Consider the following 24,882-nt stretch of genomic DNA (forward strand, 5'->3'; position numbering starts at 1 on the left):
TCTGTTTTTCGAAAGCTCGACTAAGACAAAACAAACAAAATAATATTATTGTATCAATTTAAAGTCCCAATAATAAAAAAAAAAAACAACCAAAGGGATGAAGATTTTATTATTAAGTATATCCATATCACCATGCAAGCCTCTCAAAAATGCGGAGTGTATAGACCAGAGACCCACAAAAAAAAGAAACATCTAATTATAAGTAGGTATATATTATCTGAATTACTCTACTTTTACTAATTTGAATTAGATGATAAGTACCAAAGAGGATGTGATGGTTGATTATTCTCGTAGCTATCCCTCTCGGTGGCCTCCTCTCCTCCTCCGACCAGTCCTGCGGGCGAGATTGTTACAACCTTACTATAAACAGAAACATTTACACGGAAGGCTACACAGGCACTTGAAATTAACAACAGTGTTCTACGCCGTGCAAACACGAACGATCTGATACGGCACAAAAATTAAAAAGGAAAATACTCGTGCGATAATTTGCCGATCGGTAAACGCAGCTACGTTACTTACCTGTTGAAATCGCGCTTTTCTGTGTTTGGGCTTGGAATCGTCGGGCGGCATGCCGTGGCTGGCTAGGGCGTCTTCGAGTGGCTGTGGCAGGCTGGTGCGGGAGGCATCCAGCGGCCGCGCGGCCGTCACGGGCCCCGCCATGGCAGCCGCGCCCCCCACCGCCAGGCTAACTCTGGACCCCAGCGGGGAACTCTCAGCCTGCGAACTTTTCGCACACAACACGCCCCCATCCCCGGACGCGCTCTTGCGCACTCCACTAAACTCGGGCGGCCCCCCAGCGCCCCTGCCCGCTCCGGTGCCTCCGCTACCATCCAGGGGATTCACATACAAGTTTGACGAGTCGTTCTCGCATGCGATGTCGCCCTCTGAAGGAAAAGGGTGCGTAAGGCATGACGCAAATGTATCTGCAATGTAAGACAAGACGTATATGGAGCCGCGCACGATCCGATCGAGTGGTATGTGCTGCCCATTCATACTACACGTAAGATATAAAGTAGGTCGTAAATAAAAAAATCGAGTGCTAGGAAGACATCGACAAGTGTTGGCACGAGTGAATAAACGGAGAACAACGTTCGAGAAGTATTCCAGGGTAAGTATCTACAGGAGATTTACTAGAATACAGTTTCATACAGAATTAATTTATAAAAAATATTTATTTTCAAATGTAAGCAATGAGCATGAAAATAATAATTTATGTGCTGCACGGATAATGAACATACTACTTAATGCACAACTTTTTTGGTACTTAACAAATAAAATTATTTCTGTTCTTTACTTTTGCCTGTATATTACAGCCGCGAATAGGTTCTTAAAGTATGGAATGATAATCTACATGAAAAATGATGCTTCATTGGTTACATTTGACGGAAACATGTTCAGATATGCACCTGGGCTGTCGAGGCTATTGGGGGTTGCTTCTGGCAGCGCCCGGGGCGCGGGGTGTCGCTGTAAACACGCCAGCTCCACGCAGACCGGCTGACGGAGATCCGACGTCGACATTGGCATCAGCTGCTCCGCATCGATAAACTCTTTGTATCCCTACAGGAAAGAGGTATGTTATAATTCGTTCTTACTTGTGGGACTTGATACAGTATAAATAAATGTGGAGTTGTTCGTGGAGGCAACCTGAATATAAAACCCAAGGATGATCAGATGATGTCCAACAAAAAATGTCTACCTATATTCTAGTATGTGCACTTAGGTGATATCACGCAGATGGAAAAATTAGACTACACTTTAGAAATATAATAGCATATCGGTAATATTCGCCAGAGGAAATGATTTGTCATAAGTGCAGGATTTTGTTCTTCTTGGAATATGTTCACTGGGATGATCGAGAGCACGATCCCGAGCTACTTGCTAGGTATAGCAAGTCCCTAAAAAGACTGAAAAGTAAAGAAATAGGTATATATAGCTTCAAAGCCAACAGTAAAGAATGTAAACTTGAATTATTCTATGCTCATCGTATGACATTCACTTATATTAACTTCATAAAAACATTGAATAACTTTTTTTATCTGTTAAATTATAAATTCACTAAAATATACTTACATTATACCCTCTGGTTTGAGAAATACTAACGGATAAGCATAATTTTATTCATGTTTTAAAAACACAGCATAAACCAAACATGCAAATCAATATAAATCCATTATTCGTTTTAGCTTTCATAATACACGTATTATTAGTAACTTTAGTACCTTAAACGTGCAAAAACAACATTCAAACTCAGAAGGCAGCTGTTCCAAGTCAAGCTGTTTTTCAGCCATCTTCCTTTCCTAAAAAAAGAGTAAATATTAGTGGTTATAATATTGTTATACACTTCAGCTATGTTGTTAATAAGTTGCCAAAATAATCGTCATTGTACATAAGAATTCTTCATAAGCTAATATTTTATGGGGTTTTTTATATTGCCCAGTTTATTTCCTAACAAACAAAATATCATCAGATGATTTTTATGCATGTTTCAATTCTTTGATAAATTTTTATCGTACCGAAAAAGAACTTGAAAGCTGTAGTTTATAGTCAGAGTGCTACCATTGTTAGGATATCACAATTTTAGCAATAATATCGTTGGTTCTTACTGGTGTAGGATCAGGATTAATGAGCATGTGTTTTTCTGGCGAGCCCGGGTCTTCGTTGGAGTAGCGGCGCTCTTTCTTGGGACTGCTCTGAAACTATTACCTTACAGTTTTACCGGCAAGCTTTTGCTTAATTATATATTGGTGCGTCCCACCATCATCACTAACGGTTTGGCGTGGCGTGACAAATTATGTAGACATAAAAATTAAGAATTAATTGTAGTAGGTATAAAATACAAGCAGGTACATGGATGGCATGACAGTATAAAATACTGAAATTCACCAAGAACTACCAATTAAATTGAAAAATAAAGAGAAATAGAATTGGTAAATAAACAACCAACTCGAATTCATCAGTCGTAAAGACCGGTCATTGGTATTACGTGGCAATGTTCATGGCGTAGACGCACCAATCTAACAGCGGACATGCTCACCTGGTTGGGGTCAGTACTCTGCTGTAGTTTATTAGTGATGGCGTGCTCATACTGCCGGTAGCAGCCCGTGATCGCCGGCTCCTCGCCCTCCAAGCTAGTAGCGTCTGCCTGCGACATTTGGTGTCCTGGAGACACACACCAGCGTAAGTAGCGACGCATTCCATTCCCCATCCGAATACTTTTACAAAACTCGATATTTGTATTACATAAATATATACAATATTTAATATTGACAAATGACAATAAACAGCAGCGTGACTACACAACACACATTCCACACGAACAGTCAATGAAATCCAGCGTCCTCCGGATACACACATCGAACAGTCCACATAGGAAGTGTTAGTTCTAGAAGCGTTAGGCTTACGCTGACAATGTAATCGACCTTAGATTAGAGTGTCTTCGTCGCACATCGCAAGCTACACGCGACGCGAGCTCGAACCCAACTACGATATAACAAAAAGGGTCGAGTGTGCGATAGTAGTAAGTAGCTCATCTGGCGTCGTCTCTTGCCTCAATGAGGACGCACTTGTCACCTGAAGACAATGAATAAAATACTCTGAGTGCACCTCGTCGGAACGAACGAGTGAAGTAGCTGTAGCTGCGATGTAACGTGAACTGTTTGGATTTGAAGATGTCTGCGAGTCCGGAGAGCTAAACGATTAGACGTGCGTTCATTCAACATTCATAACACAATGCAAGATGAGCATGTGAGACATGCGTGCGCGGTGAAGATAGGTTGCATTCGCGAAAGGACACATGACATGGACTGAACAAGCAGCGCAAGCAAAGGTTCTAATGTATACTGACCTGTGTCAACTATGACGTCGATGAGGTCCATACTCTTAGCGAAGGCGTCGCGCAGATTAATGTGGTGGAACGAAACAATGGAGCCCTCGCGCTTGGCGCGCTCCAGTGCCTCTCGCCGCTTCAGAGCCTTCTCGCGCCGCATCTGATTCTTGTAAAACTCGGCGAAATTGTTGACGATAATCGGGATGGGTAACGCAATTACCAACACGCCGCAAATACAGCAAACTGAGCCGATGACCTTGCCCAACGGGGTCGTGGGGTAAATGTCACCGTATCCGACTGTGGTCATAGTGATGCCGGCCCACCAGAATGTTTCCGGGATGGAAATGAATTTAGTCCCCGGTTCTTCCTTCTCGGCAAAGTACGCCAGTGAGGAAAATATGAGCACTCCCATTGCGAGGAACAACATGAGCAGTCCGAGCTCTTTGTAAGAGTTTCTGAGTGTAAAGCCGAGCGACTGCAGTCCGGTGGAGTGGCGCGCGAGTTTAAGAATGCGCAATATTCGCATTATACGGAAAATTTGAACAACCCGACGCACGTCTTGAAATTGGTCCGTCGCGTTCTTATTCGTTTCGAGCAGAAAAAGAGATACGAAATAGGGTAATATTGCCAGTAAATCTATGACGTTGAGTCCACCCTTGAAAAACTTCCACTTATCCGGCGAGGCACTGAATCGTAGCACATACTCTAATGTGAACCAGGTGATGCAAACAGCTTCAACCATGGCCAGTTGCGGGTTGTCCATGGGTGCGCCCTTTTCGTCGTACCATTGCATCGAGGGTATGGTGTTGAGAGTGAGCCCTATCGTGGACAGCACTATGAAGAGGATCGAGATCACCGCGATAACCTGCAAGCACGGGGAGGTCAGCGGCCGGCTCGCGGCGCCGGTCGCCGCCGTGGCGGCACACTCACGTGTTGCTGCTACGGTCGCTTCGGTACATATTAAATAGCCACATGTGTCAATCTTTATATGCAAGTGTCTATACAGAGCTACTTGTACAATGTATGCCTATTTATTTGTACATTGGTATGTTACGATAATAAGTATCGTGGTAAGTATATTATGTAAAGTATATATACATGTAAAACGATTAAAGCCAATAATAACTTATGTTATAGGTTCGACTTAATAATATTGCTTAAATTTTGGTGTAAAAATAACATCTATTCGTGTGATTATGTAAGTAGTGTTGTGTGGTTCGAGGTGTAGATAAGTAATAATGTCGAGTTAAATTACATGTGGGTGAACGGACGGGCGTTCGACCGCCACAAGACAGAGCGGAAAAGCACGCGCGTCCGTTCATCGCCCGCGTCGCTCGGTTAATCGGTTCAGTACCACGAAGCGGAAGCACTGGTGGGTTCGTGATAAAGGAGAGATCCAGGGAGTTGGGGAATGGGGCTGGAGCCAGGAGTGGAGAGCAGCGGAGGGGTGGGGACGCCGGCGGAGCGGCGCTCAGCCGTAGTGGGAGACGGCGCGGGCGCGGGGCGCGCACTGGGCACGCGCGTGCGCAGGGCGCGCGACCCGTCCCGTGCCGCAACGCACGCGGGCCGCGAGCGCCGTTGGCGGCGGCTGGTAACATTGCGGAAGCCCATCCCATATTTGCAACTTGGCGACAACAATTAAGCTTTGTTTTTGAATTCTCCTTTAGAGAAAAAAATCGACGCGGCTGTGAACATTTATAATATTAAATTAACAAAATGGCATTTTAGATGTCGTTCTTGATCTTGTTGTAACAAAATATATTAAAATTTCTTTGGCTTATGAACACAGTAGGGTTGTTAGAATAAATTTATTCAAATGTATTTTAAGGCAAATCCATAGAAAATATATGCGATAAGTTATTGCTTCATGGGTAATATCCATCGGTGTTCACAGGCGCGGTCTCTGAATTTGATGCACATATAACTTCATTTAATTACTCAGGATCGCCATAAAACGCAAATGAAATTGAAATACTTGCAAAAATATCTTAGCAATATTGCTTACATTCTTAAAATATTTACACAAAATTTACATGTTTTCAACAATATTAGGCTATTATGAATATTTATTCAAAATTCTGTATTTTATTAACACAAATGTAAAAAAATATTTCGATCTAATATACCAACTCAATAAGTTTTTCTTTTTTGTTTATATAGGTAGCACATTATAAACAAATGAATGATACTTACGCTCTATCGGCACCGCTGTTGTCGAAACAGTTTTAGAAAACGAGAAAGGAATACTACTATACTAAGCGGAAGAATTTTATCAAAATGTAGCTTCGACAAAAGCGATCATGTCATGGTCGCGAGAACACAACACCACATTCCATAAAAGGTTAACACGAGACATACAACACCGAAGGGAGACAGCGTAGATGTTATTCATGCACCACATCACAACACATAGTAGAATATCATACAAAATATACCACATCTACTCAGACACTTGACACCTAAATAATTTTGAAATCGTCAAAGATCCGATTTAAATTCTTGCATATTTAATGAAAATAAACACTATAGGAAGATGAAAAAGTAAGAACCCATTTACAATAATAATATACATTAAAATATTGAACCATAAGTAAAAAATATGTAAAAAAGGTATTTAAACTATTAACTTTTTAAAATGTTGTAAAAATTCTTTGTAAGAATTTAAATCAACTCTACCAGTATAAAGTGAATAACATTAATAAATAAGCTAAATACAATGTCTACGGTACGTACATATGTATAAGACAAACTGTGTTTGAATAGTAAATATGCGGTGTGTGGAAAAAATTATATAATAATATCGTTTTAAAAAATCTAGCGTAGGAAAAGTATCATAAAACGTTTATTCTAAAAGTGTAGATACCAAATTTTTCGCAAAGTGCACTGTGCAATGCTGATTGATTATTATGTACAAATATGTGTGTGAGAAACACGTGTACGTTTTTATTTAGGAACATCAGTATATATTTTGTTCAGTAATAAAATTTTAAGATAGTCGTTTATCAGAAGTTAGTTTTTTTCTATTGTCAGTTTGCATGTGAAATAGTTGTGCACTAATGAAATTTCGAATGTTTGTGTTGTTATAAGTACCACTGACTTCAATTGAGCAAAACTAAACTACTTGTAGTAAATGGTTTAATACCTCTTGCATATAATAACATACATCCTTGGCAGCTTTCCTAGAGAGACAAGATTAGTATTGACTATGTAACTTAGCTATAAGATCAGTCGATACATTACCCTGGCCGCTATACTCGTCGTTGGTTTTTCTAGTAAATCCCAGAGCCATTTCTGGTACTGCGCGCAGGTTCCTTGTCCAAACTCTTCTTCCTCGCGCTGACGCAAACTCTCTGCTTCCTTCCTCATCTCTTCATGAACATGCTCCTTCCTCTGGTGGTACTTGTGCTGACAACACGACTCCAAGTACAATTCGTCCACGCCCCAGTACTCCAGGTCATCACTGAACGCCAAAACGCACATTTCGTCTACTAAATGCAATTTGCCGGTACGGTAAAAGTTTAGTATTGAACTGAAACTCTTCGGGTGCCTGTAAAAAACCAGTGTTATACTTGTTATCATAATTTAAAAAACTTACACCTAGGTGAATAACCCTTTTGCGATCTTTACGATGTTAGGTACTCGTGCTGTTAATTGTACGAGTAAACTGTATAAATCAAAAACATAAGTTTAAATCTGGAACTCTCACGTTCGCGCCAATAATTTTTTGTGTTAATTTTTCTTTATGGTCTTTTTTCCAGCCAGTGCTACCAAAGTGCCAACTACTATTGAGATTGCATTGTATTGGTAAATACTTACTCAAAAATTTTTACCTGTACAGAACCTTTATGTTTATGAGCTTGCTTGTTTTTTTTCACGTGGGTAGTAAATGTACGTTATTTTTTATTCATACTTTTGTGCAATAGCTATAATTTTGATTAAAATATTTTTATGACGATATTACTTACCTATCGAAAAAATACTCGTTGTCCTGTAGCGAGTAGTCGTCACAGAGTTCTATGATGGCTTCGTGCGTGTTACAGTCACGGAGTCTTCCGAGGCGCGTGTGAGGAAGTCTCTCCAGAGTCCGCCAGAGCACCTCATGCCGGACTCCGCCCACGTTGATGATGACTCGCTTGCTCAGCGCCTTGGCGCGGAGCATCATGAACGGCTCGGGCGGTAGTGACGACATCGACCTGTAAATGTCAATGATTCTTTTATATACTGTATTATATTCATTAGGTGATACATAGTTAGTTTGTTTAACAAATAAAAAATAACAATAGATGTGGTTGGACTTATTCATCATTATTACTTTTGGTGATAAATCATCAATACATAATGTCTTCTACCTTTTATCTTGCGTTTTCAAAACCCCTTTGGGAACCCTTTGACATGTTAATGTAAAACTGCCGAAGAAGCAAACCAAATAGATAGGCGGCGCAGCACTTTCAGAGCTGGATTCGTAGCAACAACTTCGTACAACCGTAGTGTGGACTGCACGTCGCTTATAGGGGCTGCGTAGCGCTTGCATTGCGGTGTGCTACACTTTATAACTTCTACGGCGTAGCAGTAAAGCTACGACATGTTTTATACTTATTTTATGAGTTAGTTGTCAGGCCCCAGATGCCAAACATTAACACTCAAGTTGATTATTAACTTATTGGTTAAAAAAGTTAAAAGCCTTTGATAAAATTGACGACAGGTTATTTGGCGAGTTAAATCTAAAAACATTGACACTAAAATAAGTTAAGTAAAAAATATGACATTTTGTAAATAAATACTAGCCCAGAAAATTTATGTCTCTTTGTGTTGGGTCAATCGTTCAAAGGTGTTTTAGTAGGATAGGCTTCCATGCTGATTTGGTAACGAAGGAAGAACATAGTGCGTGCTAGCTGCTATTCTCCCAGAGTAAACGAAGACGGTAAGACGGGAAAGGCTTATAAAGTTTTAGAATTATTCTTTTAGGCAATGGGCTGTCAACCGGTCACTATTTAAATCTCAATTCTATCCAACAGTTGAACGTGGCCTTCATCAAAGACGTCATTATATGTATATATGCATGATTAAAATTGAATAGTACCTGGAGTGCGCCCGCTGCAGGCTGACATTAGCGGCAGCGGGCGCGGGCGCAGGCGCAGGCGCGAGCCCGCGGTCGAGCAGCGCATCCTGCGCGGGCGCCGGCGCCGCGAAGCCCATGGGCGCGCGCGGGGGCGAGTCGCCCACGTGCCAGCGCGCGGCGCCGCGGCCCGCCCCCTCGCCCCCCATGCCGCTAGCTCATCGCGACGACCGCCGGCGCCTCATCTGCTCGAAAGCTCGGTCGTCGCGCTTATCTGTAAAAAATGAATAGAACATAAAGTTGCAAGTTGAAGGTTGAAATATAGCTACGACGAACTCATTTAAATACATTTGTGTTTTAATATTTCAATATTTGTATAAACCTAAATATGCGCCAAATGCCACATGACGAAAATATTTACATTGGCAAAAGTAAGACTTTTTTTTCCTATGTCAATATTTAAGGCGCTACATTCAGATTACATGTACCTCGATGCGGGCGAGAGGCTCACCCCGCGCGGGGCTCACCCCCGACCAGCCCGCTAGATCGCCGCTGCACCGTAGCCGCTGGCGCGTGACCTCACGTACCGAATAAAGTTTGCGAATGTAATGGAGTCCGCATCAGAATATTTTATTGTTTTTGATACAATAAAATAATTTTACAAAAAAACATACATATATTAAATTACATTATAAGCAATGATATAGTTGCGGATGTATGCAAAAATTTTGTATAAAATGAATAAGTTTGTAATGGTTTTAAAAAAACTACTCGTAATTACTTATTCGATTTCGTTCAATCAAAGGTAATTTACATAGTAATGTATATCATATATTTTTAGGGTTCCGTAGCCATGGCTACGGAACCTATGGTTTTCTATATATGGTTTTCTATCTTGGGTTGTCGTTGATGTCGGCGTCGGAATAATGCCATGACTATCTAAGTCCATAATATCAACTGTCGACTCCACACCATCCGCACTTCTCTGTTCGGACATTGTCAACGACGATATCGGAGACAATTTATTTTTCCTAAAAATTAATAACAATCAAATAATGGGATAATGACTGTGATCGTGCCAAATGAAGAAAGCGAAGAAAAATAAACCCTGCGACGTCTTGCAGCTGAGGAGGTACCCTGAATAATACAGTTACCTAGGAGTAAGTACCTATAGAAAAAGACAGAACAATCATCCAGTAAAAAGTACTGTTTCCGTAGGCAAAGACCAGGGCAACAACTAGTGACAGTATAACCGACGGCGGCGGAGCTGTTGTTTGTTGTTGTTTTATCTATCTATCTACCTACTGCCGCCCCGCCACAAGCCGGTATCAAATGAAATATTTTTCACCTTCAGTGTTTGCGGAGAAAATCTCAGTAGGCATCTATATGTCTATCTATTAGTAAGTGTAATTAGTACCCACCATCTTAATTGTCCCATATGGGAAGCTCTTTCAAGGTTTTTTTTTAACATGCTAACATTTAACATGCTATCATGACGTAAAATTATACACCTATTTACACTAAACGAAACAAAAAAACTGTATTAAAAACTAACCTAAACTATCTATAATAGGTATATTTCAGAAAGTACCAAAAAAAAAAAGTATCAAAATCCACGATCCTAAATACCTACGTAATATCACCCCGTCCGGCGGAAAAGCGACGCGTAAGATTCAGAGATCAACGACACAATTCAATAAGCTGAGCTGACAATTATGTACAGAAATAAATTCAAACAAAATGAATGTGGGAAATTAAATACTTCGCAGAATATTTTTCAACGACGCTCGGAGCGATTGGCACAGGTCCTGCGTCGGAGAATGTGATCCGCGGAGTGAAGGCACGCTTACAAAGGATAGCGCTTTATCCCACCCGGTCGTGTAGGAATGAGACAGAGATAAAGTGTCAACACTCTACTGTCCAGTACTATTGTCGCAACAATTTTAATTCCTGTTTTCATCTATTTAGTTTAATTACGTCTAAACAAAACATCCAATCGAAATTTCATCTTCCAGAAGTTATTATTTTTTAATGATCTTCAATTTGGTACAAAATTCAAATTTTAAATCCTTATAGTTTGAGATAAATAATCGAAATCTAGACTTGTGTTCCTGAATTTTTTTGATCGAGGATTTTTGTTCCAATCGTGTTTTCATCTTCCACAAATATAATTGAATATATTTACTTTCATATCCAAAAATATTGAAACGATGCAAGTTATATTTTATGAGAAAAAACCAAGTGAAAATGACCCAAAATCTATGATGTATCGCCTTAACATAATGTACGGCAGCAGACATGCTTTGACGCCTTCTTCGATAATAAATACTAGTATTTTAACTTCAATGTAAAGGACATTTCAAAGTTTTGAAGCTCAATTATTTTATTGAATTTACATGCAAATAATCCGATAACTACTACTTTCCAAACTAATTATTTTTCACTGCATTAAAAATTCCCAAGAATATTTTATAAAATATGGTTCACGCAATGACTGTTGACAATGTGCTTTGCGTGTTTCATTGCTAATGTGATGCGACGCTATGATACGCGCTTTATAGGTATCAAGTCTAATGGAACACTTTGGTATTTACTCTCTAGGAAGGATACAATTTTACAAAATACGCGGTAGTGAATCAATTTATGGTAATTTGGTACGTTTTTTGCCACGTACAGTAAGTTTGTAAGTTCAAAATCCAATTATGCTAGCGATAAAAATAAAAAGGTAAAAAGAATTTTCAAAAATAAATTGATTACATAATTTTTTTGTCGTCATCTATACAGTATCAATACAATTAGCTAATGTATTTGTTTTTAATGTTTTTGTGAATAAAAAAGGAGCTATGGTGCTTTTCTGTATACACAAAAACATACATATAATCACTCCTCCTTATCGGTGGAGTAAGCAGACGCTGCGTCTTTCCACTTGTCCCGATCCTTAAACACTTAGACGAAACCATGAGAACATATTTTGTTTTATAAATTATGTATAAGATTACCCATCAAAGGTCGCAGTTTCATGTTACCACATGACTGGAAGAATATATTCCGACCCTTAGCTAACCTATACCTTGACCTCCTCGACCTATTTCCCTTGCCAGCCCTGCTCTTAACCTTTTCACTAATATATTTCCTCCACACAAATAATTATATTTTTATGACATTATTCCGATGGTAACTTCTGATTCAGTTATAGCTTCTATATGATACTTATGATTATTATTATCGTAAACTCTATAGCACGCGACTCCTTTCCCTCTAATTTCGTCCCTTTGAAATATTGACACAAACTTTTAATCAAAATTTTTTGTACTTTTTCCCGATAAAATATAACCTATGTAAGATATATTTGATGTAAGGGAATACATAACATAGGGAAATAAAGATGTACATAATAACACGACCTGCGAAAAAATATAGCGACGAAAAACATAACGATAACCTAAACTTAATTATGTAGAGACATCTCAACCAAACCTAGTATCAGTACGATAGCAAATAACATGAATGAAGGCAGTATTTACTTGTAAGCAACAATTGTACATGCGTGTGATGACCTATTCTGGCGACATTAAAATTTCATGGCGCTGGCAGCCGATTCAGATCGATAGTAAGGGTTTCCCGGACACCCGACGTAGGTACAGTCGACGTTAGAAAAACCCCTTTACATACAAACCAAAATAATAGGTGGGTCAAGTTTCTCTGCATGCGACTGCTAATGCTTTTCTTGTTCATAGAACATATCTGGCATTGTAGTTCATAATTTTTTGAACAGAATATATATTCCACGAACAATCTAGCATTTCTGATAAATTTTATAGATCATTCCTGATGCTTATTTAAATAAGGCTCTGTTTTTTGAAGACTGTTCTTAAAAACAAAAACCATATCTATAAAATTTCATATAGACTTACGTAACAAACACTCACTTATACCACATACCCACAGACATCTGAATAAATAAACCTCATTGTAAAAAATTTCTCGTAGAACAATTTTATTTAAAAAATATGTTTAATGAATAAAATTCAAATCTCGTGAAGATTGTACCAGCTTATGTTTATTGACTTTCCAAAATACCGTCGGGGGACCCATACTTCATTCAGATACCGACCGAGATTAGAGCGAAGGGAATCCTGATACATAGAGTAATCCTATTCTAATAGATAAATATTTCAGAACCACTATTATTTAATATTTCACAACACAATTTTTTTCAAATAAATGTTATGCGTACCTATTTCGAAAATATTTTGAGTATTGGTATTCTTATAAAAATAAAGTTGGAGGTGTAAAAAGAGGAGTACTTAGTTATACTCGTAATATTAAAAAAGTGCACCTCAGTCATCAAATTATGCATATGAAAAAAATAATTCTTCATCACGCAATTATGCATTTTAACTACTTATAACTGGTTAATATTTATGTCGTTATATACATACACATTATTCTTTTTTTTTAATTAAGGTAAGAATTGAATATATTATACAAACAAACAAAAATCACGCTTCTTTACCAGTGGGGTAGGCAGGCAGCTCTTTTGCTTCATCCACATCCATAGATTATGAGTTTAAAACTGCAAATACCCAAATCTGATTGTAATAATATTTTATTAGAGTTTGGGAAACCAATTTCTTTTGTTCTCATTGTCTAGCAAACGTTTTATCTCCAAACGAATCGAGGAACCTCAATGAATGGTGAGGTATTTCGTTCCCGCTCCGATTTCCCTTTCGCCTCAGAATGCCGTAAAACTACTGAAACAAATGGAATGGAACTAAATTGAGAACATGACTTTATAGAACTATATGTTTAAACTTCAACACAATATATGGTGCTAGTGTAAAATCAATCCCAAATATATTGTCTGTTAGCATCGTTGTATTTAACAGGTATCATAAATGTTATTTTAATTTATATTCGATAAAAATGAATTCGATGCCTTTTCACTGTTGATAACCTATATTACATTTTTACTACTACTACATTTTTTTATTTCATAACATTCGTAACGCAAATGTCTCTGTACTTAATGTTTTAATCTGAATCGAGAATATTGGAGTGTAACTTGGAGTGTCGGCTTGATTAAAAATAATTGAGAGTGTAAACACAATCGATTAGCATGTTGCGGGGTTATTTTGATGCTTGAAAAACCGTTACATTTTTTACATTTGCAAGTAAAGTATCTCGTTTTATGATGTGAATCGAGAGTAGTGGAGCGGGGGCGCAATCGATTGGCGGGCCGCGGTACTGGGGCGCGCCGACCGAGCTTATCAAGCCTTCGCCAGATCGACCCTAATCTAATTATAGAGCAGACATTCATTGCACTCTGATATAACATCATGTCAACCATTAAAGCGCTGGTCTTTGTTTCTACAAAACATTTATTTTTGTCTTGTAACATTTTGCGACCACGCAAAACCGCCTAATCGTTGACAACGAACTAAATGTAATTGAATGATAGATACATATATAGATGGTGAGAAGGAATGTCAGGAAGCAGATCTTGGACTCAAAGCATAACGGCTGAGTTTGCAACAGGGAACAGAAAAATTAATATAAGTTAGACAAATTTATGGTGCGTTTAAGATGTTAACTCATATTATTTCCTTTATGTGATGTTTGCGTTAAATACTTAGAAATTTATTTTGTTGGCAAAAAACAGTGAGCTTTATTTTTAATCTCTGTCATTAAATTTCTTACTTACTAGAGTAAGCACGTAAACATTTTTTGTGGCTGATCAATTTGTTGATAAGCTAACACTTCCGGCATCTAATTACTTCCGCATTATAAAGCAAATCTTTTTCTTTTTCTGTTATGACTTTATTTGAAATCACTGACACATCTTCAAATTATATTTATCGAGCAACAACTTTTCATTTTCGAAACTGATATTAGAAAGAAGAAACATTTTCAATTACTACGAATAAATTGAAAACTCTTTAGAAATCCGAGATAGATTGTTATTTTTTCAAACACCTTTACATCTGTAAGTATATGACCATCAAGATGACATTATGTTAAGGCTCAACATCTGTAAGGAGTCGCTAAATGTGTGTTAAATCTCATTACTCCAATCTCGTCGCCACTCCGTCTGCCCGCTGGCAGATCTCCGCGCCGCCACGACGCCGTTACACGACACGAAACAACCTGCCGTTGTAATGTACACCCTCATGATGTAAGTATATTATCCAATTTGCATAAAATTGACATTCTGTTGCTAGAACGAGAAGGAATACGTAATAGGTTTGCTATGTTGGATAAAATAGTAGGGTGTAGAATAAATACTTAAACGGTTTTATTTGTTTTATGGAGGAAAGCAAACCCGAAAATGACATATTAAATAAGTGCAAAACCTTTGCACTTGCATAACTCTATGATCGTGATGTTCTTGTTTAGTTTAATGACTGACGTTACTTTTCGTAAAAGTATATTGGTCACATTTTCGTACTCTCGACATTTTGTGATGCTAGGGTGGAGACAACCTCCCTATTGATCTGAAGGAGCGGAACTGATGAGCCGACGGTTGTAAATATCTGATGCCAAGAATACTTCGCAAAGTTAATCATCGCACAGCGGGAACTGCGGGATTGCTTGCTAATTTACTACACTTGTGGCAATATCCCTTATCTTAGCGAGATTAATATTTTAACCTTACCCTTATCACCTTAACTTGACCGGACTAGAGATTATCTTTAATGAACAAACGCATAATAATATCACCTTTCCGGAGAAGCAGGATCTCACATATGTAGACTTTATTCGTTTCGTCCACATTCATCACAAATTATTTTTGTGTAATGCAAAGTACCGATGTAAAGTCTTGTTTTTTTCTTTTCACAATAAATTCCTATGTGATTTTACAATTAGTAATTTACAATCCAAAACTCCAGAATAAACTTGGGATTCTTCTTGTAGGCGATGGATAAGCAACCTGTCACTATTTGAATCTCAATTCCATCTTTAAGCCATGCAGCTGAACGTAGCCTATCAGTATTTTCAAGACTGTTGGCTCCGCGCTCCCCGCTAGGGGTAAAGATGTGACTAAATGTACTTATATATGAATCTGATACCGAGGCATCTGAGGCATTGCCGGACAAGTATCCACATGCGCTTCTTTATTTCATTTTCAAATAAAAATAAAGCAGAGGTCACAGGAAAGAGGAATTGCACCGAGTGCATTCGATGTTATTCTCTATGAATTAATTCATATCACCGCAGTGTATTCAAAGCTTTGTCTATATCTTCACAATTTGACCGCATTCCAAACGACTACGTATTTATAATAGGCTAAAAGCGGCGATCCCCACTCAGGGTTACATTTTATCAAAATGACATTTAGCAGGGGTTGGATTCTCTCAATCGTTAATAAAGGCTTACCCGCGGGATCCGGCGCCACTCCTTTGTTTCATGATGCCGTGTGGAGAGCTTACTCGTATAATCGCTTCCAATCAAATAGCGCTTATTCAAATGTAGCATGCAAATTACTAGCTTCAACTCTAGGTTAGGCTTTGTGTGGATTTATTTCAAATTATCCTTTTGTTTATAAGAAAAAAAATTACGGGACAAATTAAGATTGAGGTACGAGTAACTCTAACTATACTTTAGTTAGAGCTAGCTCAAGACTTGGGCTATGGGATAGGTAGATATCTATGGTAGGTATAGAGTTAACATCTCAAGTTTTTAATTTAATCCAGAAATTTGTTGAAAACTTAAGAAACTTTTATAAATATTTTTTCCGCCAGCCAAAATACATGACTTTGGAATGGAGCCTTAATTAGATTCAATCTATGCTTTACCGGCCTTAAGAACAGCCGCCAATTTTATTATTGGAACCAATTTGTATTGGATATAATTTCTCTTTGCCATACTCTGCCAAAAAGCTTCATGGCATTAAAGAATATTGTAGAATATATTTTATTACTTTTTCTGCCCACAGGCGTAACTAGATCTTATCGTTATGGTTGTAATTGTGATCATGAATCTATCAATATTGAGTATTTAGCAATATTTTTACTGAATAAATGGATTGTATACTAAATTTTCCAGTTATTCTATTTATAAAATCTCTTCATATTTTATGATATATTTGTATTGCTTATTGCCAGAATGTCCTTCTCGGCTACAATATATTATTTAAAAATGAAGATACAAATGTCCAGTAAAATTATTAGTGTAAAGTCTATGATTCATTGCGTCATTACTAACACTATGTTATGGATAAGAATGCTGCGGACAAATGTCATGGCGATATAAAATCGCTGAATCATGCTTATATTCATTTCTATTGAAGTTTGGCCGCACGCCATATAGCGATTTATAGCAATTTGTTAAATTATCTCAATATTTACTGGTGAACTGTTAGCAACATCGTTAGAATTAGAAATATTGTGTACGTGTGTACACTGAGTAAATTTGAAAGTAATGAAGAATATTTGAATAACAAAATAAGGCTATGTAGCGCTCGAGATTATTTTACCTTGTACTTAAAAATCCATGAAAGCTTCAGCTGATAGAAAATACAAACATATCATAATTAAATTTCCTATACACAAGTTTTCTCCGCACGCACATTTATATTTAGGAAATAAATGATAAAGTAAATTTGTATGAAAATTTCAGCAAACAAAAACAAGAATTGTAACATAACTACTTAACATTAATTAGAAACATAGCTACTAGTTTTAGTACAGCAGTCGATGCTTGGGTAGCTCGTAGAGCGTTTCGTAGCATATTGAGCGCGTAACCTATGGGTTAGGTTAGGTTAGGGCTATGTCCCGTAGCAAGTTGCTATGCTGACTCGTAACCTTTTGTCTCGCCATTACGTTCCAAAAAAACTACACCTTTGTACTTTATACGGCATTAACACAACAATACGTTTAATTACTCCAATAATATTACTTGCGTTCACACATTTGACTGTGAATCAAGTCTTTATATGCAGTGTAATACATGGAATATATCACGCCTTCATCCCTCGTCGGGTAAACAGAGCTAACAATCGCTAGACTAAAAGGCCACGCTTAGCCGAATAGCGTATAATAATGGGATTGAAATTGAAACATAGCGACAGGTCCCAAAGAAGCCCATTGTCTTAAAGAAGAATCCCACGTTAATAAATAAATACCATACCAATATTATAGGCCTTTTCACTCCAACCTTTTCCTCCACACTCTCTTTGTATATTTGCTTAGGCTTACCTTCTCCACAAAACCAAACCATATTTGCATACCCTTTCTTATTCCTCTTACGTAATACATCTTCTTTCATATACACACAATATTCCCTTATCACGCTGTTTCTTATCCAGTTACTCAATTTCACACCGATTATTCTCCTTAACGCTCTCATTTCCACCGCATTTATTCTGCTACCGTGCTTCTTTTGCCACACCCAACTTTCAGTCCCATACATTAATGTTGGGACCAACACGCTTTTATGCACAACCAGGCGAGCCTTTTGGACCGTTTCTGATTACATCGAATCATCACATCATAAAACTTTTTTTAAGTTTTGCTTTATCTACACAAAACAAAAAATCTTTTTATTAAAATCTATTTATTAAATCGATAGTTATTTATCTACCTATATTTTAAAAACTCTTCCGTTGCGAGTAATTGACAGATTGACTAAAATTTGGTATGAATATGCCTTATGTAGTCGTCTAGGAATTCAACAAGTAGGGGATTTCCCAAAATTTCAGCGGGAACGGCCATGAACTATTTATATAACGCGTGCGGTGCCAGACACAAGTCTTTATATAATGATAAATAATAACGTTAATTTCGTCACTATAATTAAAACATATAAGTTACCGAAATTTCTTTTTGCTTATATTTTCAACATTCCCCAAAAAATATTTATCACAACCAATTATCATTATCACCCGATAATGGTATCACCATAGGTGGCTATCAAACTGCCATTTGCGCTTAATAATGTAGTGGCCGGGCCATTAAAATTCTGCATTGAAATTGGAATATAATGAATAACGATCTGACGCCAATTACTCGCTCATATTTCCAGGCTTCTAAATCGAACAGTATTAATGACTCTTAGTAATTGCCTCCCTTTATCCAGAACAATGTAAGAAAGGAGATACTTTGAAAAGTTTTTGTTCCTTCAAAACTCTTCAATACTCAATCTATATTAGGTACATACCATGGAGTCATATAAGAAACGAAAACTTTTTAAAGACTTTTTTTACGAATTATCACGTCTATATCCATGAACATCACCAGCCGTAGGAATGTTGATAACAAAATGTTAAGGAATTAACAAAATGTTTAGAATTTATTACTTATTTTTAGAATCCATTTCAAAAATCGTTCAAGAACAGTAGATTTCGGAATAAGAATGGAAAGTATCAAAACTATCTACTTCTAGGTTTGTCTACCTAGTAAGGTAATAAGACGTGATATAAGTAAAAAGTATATATTTTTTTATCATTAATTCCTAGTTGTCACCTAATAACTTTCCATATAATTAACGTTGAGAAGCTGCGATAACCAAATTATTTGAGGAAACACGTTTCGTGGTCCATTAAATTGAGTCGAATTAGAGCGAGCGGCTAATGACAGCAATTATTGTTGTTTATCTGTCTCTTTGCGGCGCCGTTGAATAAATTATATTAAGCTTTCGCCCGCGACTTCGCCCGAAAATACCCGAACTATATTGACTAGAGGATGATATTAGTTCAATGAGTCTGACGTAAAAAAACACTGTAACATTTATAATGTAAGTATGTTCATTATGTCAAAATCATGTCCTTATGAAACAAACTAAAAGTTTCACAAGATCGACTTATGAAACAAACTTAAAATGATAAGCAGAGTTTTAACAAGGCGATTGATGAAAATTTGAAGTAAATCAATTTAGTGCTTTCGGAGATATTCATGATCATAATACTCATAGACAGACAGATGAGAGACGAAAAATAAATTATACATATATTTTTTAATATTTTAAATGTAAAGACAAAATATTTTTTTTCTGTTTTGTCTGTTTTGTTATATGGGTAGATTTAGACAAGATGCCGGCTTCACTCGGCGCATGGGGTAATGTGTTTAGGTCACGGGCGCTCTGGGGTCGATCGCCGGAGGGGCGTCGCTTCCCTGTTCATATAATGACTAAATTCATTTTACTTTACAACGGTTTGCAAGAGGATGTTAGCATTAGTATATCTACCTATACTTCTTTAGTCTACACTTCTATACCAATATTATGAATACATATATAATCACGTCTATATCCCCTGCAGGGTAGACACAAACAACAGTCTTGAAAAGACTGAAGGGCCACGGTTCAGCTGCATGGCATAATTATTGCATGATTCAATTGAGATTCAAATAAGGTTGCTAGCCCATCGCCTAAAGTAAGAATGCCAAGTTTATAACTTTTCCCTTTGTCGCCTTATACTGCATCCATGAGAAAGATGTGGAGTAATTCTATTCTGGCACAAGGAATCACAGCGCTACTGGACTGATTGTGATAACATTTTGCAGAGAGAAAGACAAAACCTTCAGAACTAAATATGTATTTATATCGTAATAATTACCTACATGTGGAAGGCCCGTGCAAACTCATTATATAATATTATTCACTACATTATTTTTACAATGCATGCGCTATCACTGCATTTATTTACTCATGATAATATTAAAAGATATTTCAGATCAGAGGGATACGATAACAGTGTTTGGTTTGCAAATATTGAAACAGATAACTTTGTTATTAATATATACTCTACTAATTCAATGGAACGGTTTGCATTTAAAAATTTTATATCTACTGAAATTACGGGCCGCCATAAGCGAAATTGCGGCCGCCAGTGAATGTAATTTATATATTCCATGTTTATTGTATATGAAAGGTCGGTGGTACACATAAGCACTCCAGTATTTACCTTGTTCAGTTCAGTCAAAAATACTAAAACAATATATTGCGGAAGTTGAAATATGATAAGAGATTCCACAGATCGATGATAAAGGCTTGGTTTATACTATATTATCCTGATCGTCGAAGTGACCCTTGAAACATTAATACTCGTAGTAATTATAAATACATACATACCTGTAATCACGGCTTAATCCCTTACGGGGTAGGTACAGCCGACCGTCTCGTAAAGATTGAAGTGCTACGCTCAACTGTATAGTTATTAATATTAAGAATCAAATAGTGAAGAATAATAAAATGTAACCTTTACTTTAGTAGTAATCGTTTATGATTTAAACTATTCAAACTTAATGTTAAGGTACATTAATCTAAAACTTTGAACATGATAGATACTAAAGGGAAAATAATAAATCAACCGGATACACTAACTGGACAGAGGATTCATACACGGCAAATGTAAAACATCTGAACAAACAAGGCGTCACAAAGACACGACACAAATAAATACAGGGAGTAATTAAGAAATGAACTGTTGCGCCGCGGGGCCGGCCGACGCGGCGTGACAGTGTGACGTGTCCTCCACATTTAGCTAGAGTGCTCTTGGCAGAGCTCCCGGGCTCTTCTCGCTTGTCTTAGGCCTCTCACTCGCACTCCACAATACTCACTCTCACCTTTGTGTTTTCATAGTTACATATAATCACGTCTAAATTCCTTACAGGGTAGACAAAACATACAATAGATCACGTTCAGCGGTTCGTTATCATGGAATTGAGATTCTGATAGGGACAGGTTGCTAACCTACCGCTTAAAAGATAAGCCTTTATTTGATTGACTTATAAAAATTGTATTGTATTTATCTTCCCATGTTCATACTTTAAGGAAGAAAGAAGTCAGCTTTCCGAAATTTCACTCTCCACTTTGTCCGGTCGTCCACACTATCGAGTCCCAGGTGCATTATTAGCTGTACCACTTCAGACTCATTAATACCTAACCTCGTCAATATGACAATATTACCAAATTTCACATGTTTTAAATTCTCATAACTTCATAAACTTTGCTGCACCCTAAGGCAGGTGTAACAGCAATATGTTCGTGAAATTCAATTTGCCACTGACTGCACCTATTCACATGACGAGCGCCCACTAAATGAGTTTATTCAAAGAATCTTTCATTAAATTCATGCATGCCTCGTAATCCTCTTCCCCTCCTGCTACGAGTAGGTATTAAATTAATGCTTTTGTACAAATTTGGAACCTGTTTGCCGAAAACATTCCTGAAATGAATCACAGTTTAAATACTTAATACTTGTTAAATTCAAAGAAGACGATATTCCGGATGGTATTTTAATTGAAAGTGGCGTAAATGCTGAGTTCAAAAGTATAATTAGGCTTTATACGGTTTTTCAGCCAGAGTCACGAAACTGATTTTTTAACTTTTCCTGTTAGTATACTTTCTGGTTGAGTTAAAATGTTAGAGTTGATATGATAAATGAAAAGTCTGTTATGAAATTTTGCCTACCTCCGTCAAAAGTAATTTCCATTTCAGTTTTGAAACGTATTTTGTTTTGTTCGTTGTTGTTTAAAACGAGTTTTGATATTTTATAATAGAAATGTTCGATAAAAGATTTAAGTGCTTATATTGCTCGACGTTGTATGTAATCACAAGAGAGACTTATAAAAGGCGGACATAAGAATAGCCTCTGTAAGTACATTAGCTTATACCAAGAAAGAAAAACTTCAGATAAATTAATACAATTGTTATAGAAGGGCACCCAAATGTTATTTTGTATTCAGAGTATAATATCTATCTGACCTTAAGCTAGTATTAAACGTCCCAGACGTTATAGGAAAGTAAGAAATATTTATTGGTGAGATGGAGTAAGTTCAGCAAAAGATTGATAACGTTTCAATTTCGAGTAAGAACCGTTTTTGGGCAACATTTTAGCGACGGAAATGATACGGATAGTTAAAAACGAAGCCGCGACCGTGCCGTCCCCGGAGTGAGCTTCACGATTGCATAGGACTAGTGTGCCGCTCCACTATCGATAGACTTTCAAAAATCTTTTCTTTCTTTTATATTTTTTTTTGTAGTCATAAAACATACAAAAGCAATATCGATAGTATCAAAGGGTCGATAACCTAGTTACCCTAAATACTCTCTCTCATCAGGGCGTGTTCCCGGTTGCACGCTTCGAAGCCTGGGGCTAAATACTATTGACGCGCAACAATACTTTGGATACTATCGAAACTCAATATCGAATGCACATTCAATAGTATCGATTCTATTGAAGCTCCATTTCTTAATTACTGTTACCTCAATATCTAATGCGCTACCGATAGTATTGATAGTATTAAAGCTCAATTTAGAAATAACTATAGTTATTGGTACTGGTGATATTATAGATGATTCCCGAGGTCAACTATCGATATTTTAATTATCGATATTTCGGCAACGCTACATGGGACGCTCGCGTGCAGCCCCGCCAGGCTCGACTTTTTGCTCGAAGCTCGCCGCTTCAGCTATTTGTCTGTCACAAAACATTACAGGCTAAGCGGACAAGCCCTCAACAGGTTAAACTAGTTTGCAGTTTTAAAATTCCAATTTGTTTGAAATTCTTATTGTGTCTTTTTTTGTTATTTCATTTGTATGTTAAAGATTTTAACGCGCTCTACTTACAAATTTGTGAATACAAGTTTGTAACTTATTTTATTTATATTAAAATCATTAATATATTTTAATCATTTACTTAAGAGTAATTATTGAATATCAATAAGTTCTTCGCAGATAGAATTGCAATAAGTTTTTATCTCATTGAAATAAACTCGCATGTCTAGTATCATCTCAATTCCATCTTAAAGCCAAACAGCTGAACGTGGCCTATTAGTCTTTACAAGACTGTTGGCTCTGTCTACCCCGCAAGGGATATAGATGTGATTATATGTATGTATGTATGTCTAGTATATCCCTTTAACTATTGAACATTAGGTCATCGTGATTTAATATTCTTCTTTTGAATATAAAATTGCACTTGAATGTCAGTAGCGATTGCAATAAAGAAATATAAACAATAAAAAAAAAATGATTTCCATTTATACATCGATTATATCTTGAGTCTAACTGTATTTTTAAGTACACTGCTATTTCCAATGACAGAAACAATGGTTATAAAACAGGAAGATCAAAAGCCGGCCATCGACTCCCGCGCCGACGGGAGGCGTCCAGTGACACGCGCGTTGTGTCCGGGACTCGGGAACAGCGTGGTTCTGCAAATAACGTCCGAAAATAATGATATTACAGAAATAACTCGTGCGCATTAAGGAAAGATCATTTTGTCAATTTTTATTCTGGAAGCTATAAACGGGACCGGAACTAACTTGCTTATAATACTTGACAATTCTTTTATTTGAAAATATATAGTTATTTGTTAAAACTTATATATAATCTTAGTGTAAACCGAAAAGACTGATATGTACGTGACTTGAGTAACATATCTTGTCACCACAATGTCACCTGTCTTCTTAAACTGGTTTCTGGCGAATCTGTACAACTTTCAGTAACAGTCATCCGTAAAAATACCATTAGGGTGTAAACATTGAGATATTAACAAATAGGAATGCTGCCAAACACAATAACTCCATCATGTCCTACAGAATGTCAATTCTGTTCAGTCACACTTTTGTGTAACGTGGCCGGCGCCGGCGACGCTACGTAGGTCAAGTCGGATATTTCGATCTCGCCTTGATACAGGGCTACTGCATATCATACGCAGTTTAATATTAACTCTTTCGTCACGAGCGGAAAATGTCGATTTCAATTCACATGCTGATCCTATGACCAGTGTAAATGAAGTAATAACTTATATGAATCAGTTTCTCTGCGAAGTTATTAAGTACGTTACAAAAATGTTATGTGACGAAGATGATACAGAATTGTAATAAACACGAAAAACATGCGCCGTGTGGTTTCTGGCACCAACATAAAAAGAATAGGACCACTACATCTTTTTCCCATGAATGTCGTAAAAGGCGACTAAGGGATAGCTTATAAACTTGGGATTCTTCTTTTAGTCGATGGGCTGGCAACCTGATACTATTTGAATCTTAAT

The 24,882-nt window shown here is 37.2% G+C and overlaps 1 protein-coding gene across 5 annotated transcripts in view; it reads right to left on the reverse strand.

The window, feature by feature from the left end:
• Positions 1-24,882, reverse strand: part of LOC106135140 (potassium voltage-gated channel protein Shab) — a 44,804-nt gene that overhangs the window by 954 nt on the left and 18,968 nt on the right. Inside the window, exons 1-11 of one of the 5 annotated variants that reach the window (XM_060946612.1) lie at positions 20,955-21,253; positions 8,910-9,159; positions 7,795-8,022; positions 7,070-7,376; positions 3,848-4,694; positions 3,038-3,162; positions 2,607-2,699; positions 2,223-2,300; positions 1,410-1,560; positions 523-926; positions 262-334 (exon numbers count right to left, since the gene is read on the reverse strand). In XM_060946612.1, the coding sequence (XP_060802595.1) occupies positions 262-334; positions 523-926; positions 1,410-1,560; positions 2,223-2,300; positions 2,607-2,699; positions 3,038-3,162; positions 3,848-4,694; positions 7,070-7,376; positions 7,795-8,022; positions 8,910-9,094 (2,491 nt within the window). In that variant the 5' untranslated portion in view covers positions 9,095-9,159; positions 20,955-21,253. Of the gene's footprint in view, positions 1-261; positions 335-522; positions 927-1,409; positions 1,561-2,222; positions 2,301-2,606; positions 2,700-3,037; positions 3,163-3,847; positions 4,695-7,069; positions 7,377-7,794; positions 8,023-8,909; positions 9,160-20,443; positions 20,473-20,954; positions 21,254-24,882 lie in introns of those variants that run through there. The other 4 variants (XM_060946613.1, XM_060946615.1, XM_060946611.1 and 1 more) reach the window with 4 other exon arrangements.

The sequence above is a fragment of the Amyelois transitella genome, chromosome 11, assembly GCF_032362555.1.
Source record: "Amyelois transitella isolate CPQ chromosome 11, ilAmyTran1.1, whole genome shotgun sequence".
Classification (NCBI taxonomy): domain Eukaryota; kingdom Metazoa; phylum Arthropoda; class Insecta; order Lepidoptera; family Pyralidae; genus Amyelois; species Amyelois transitella.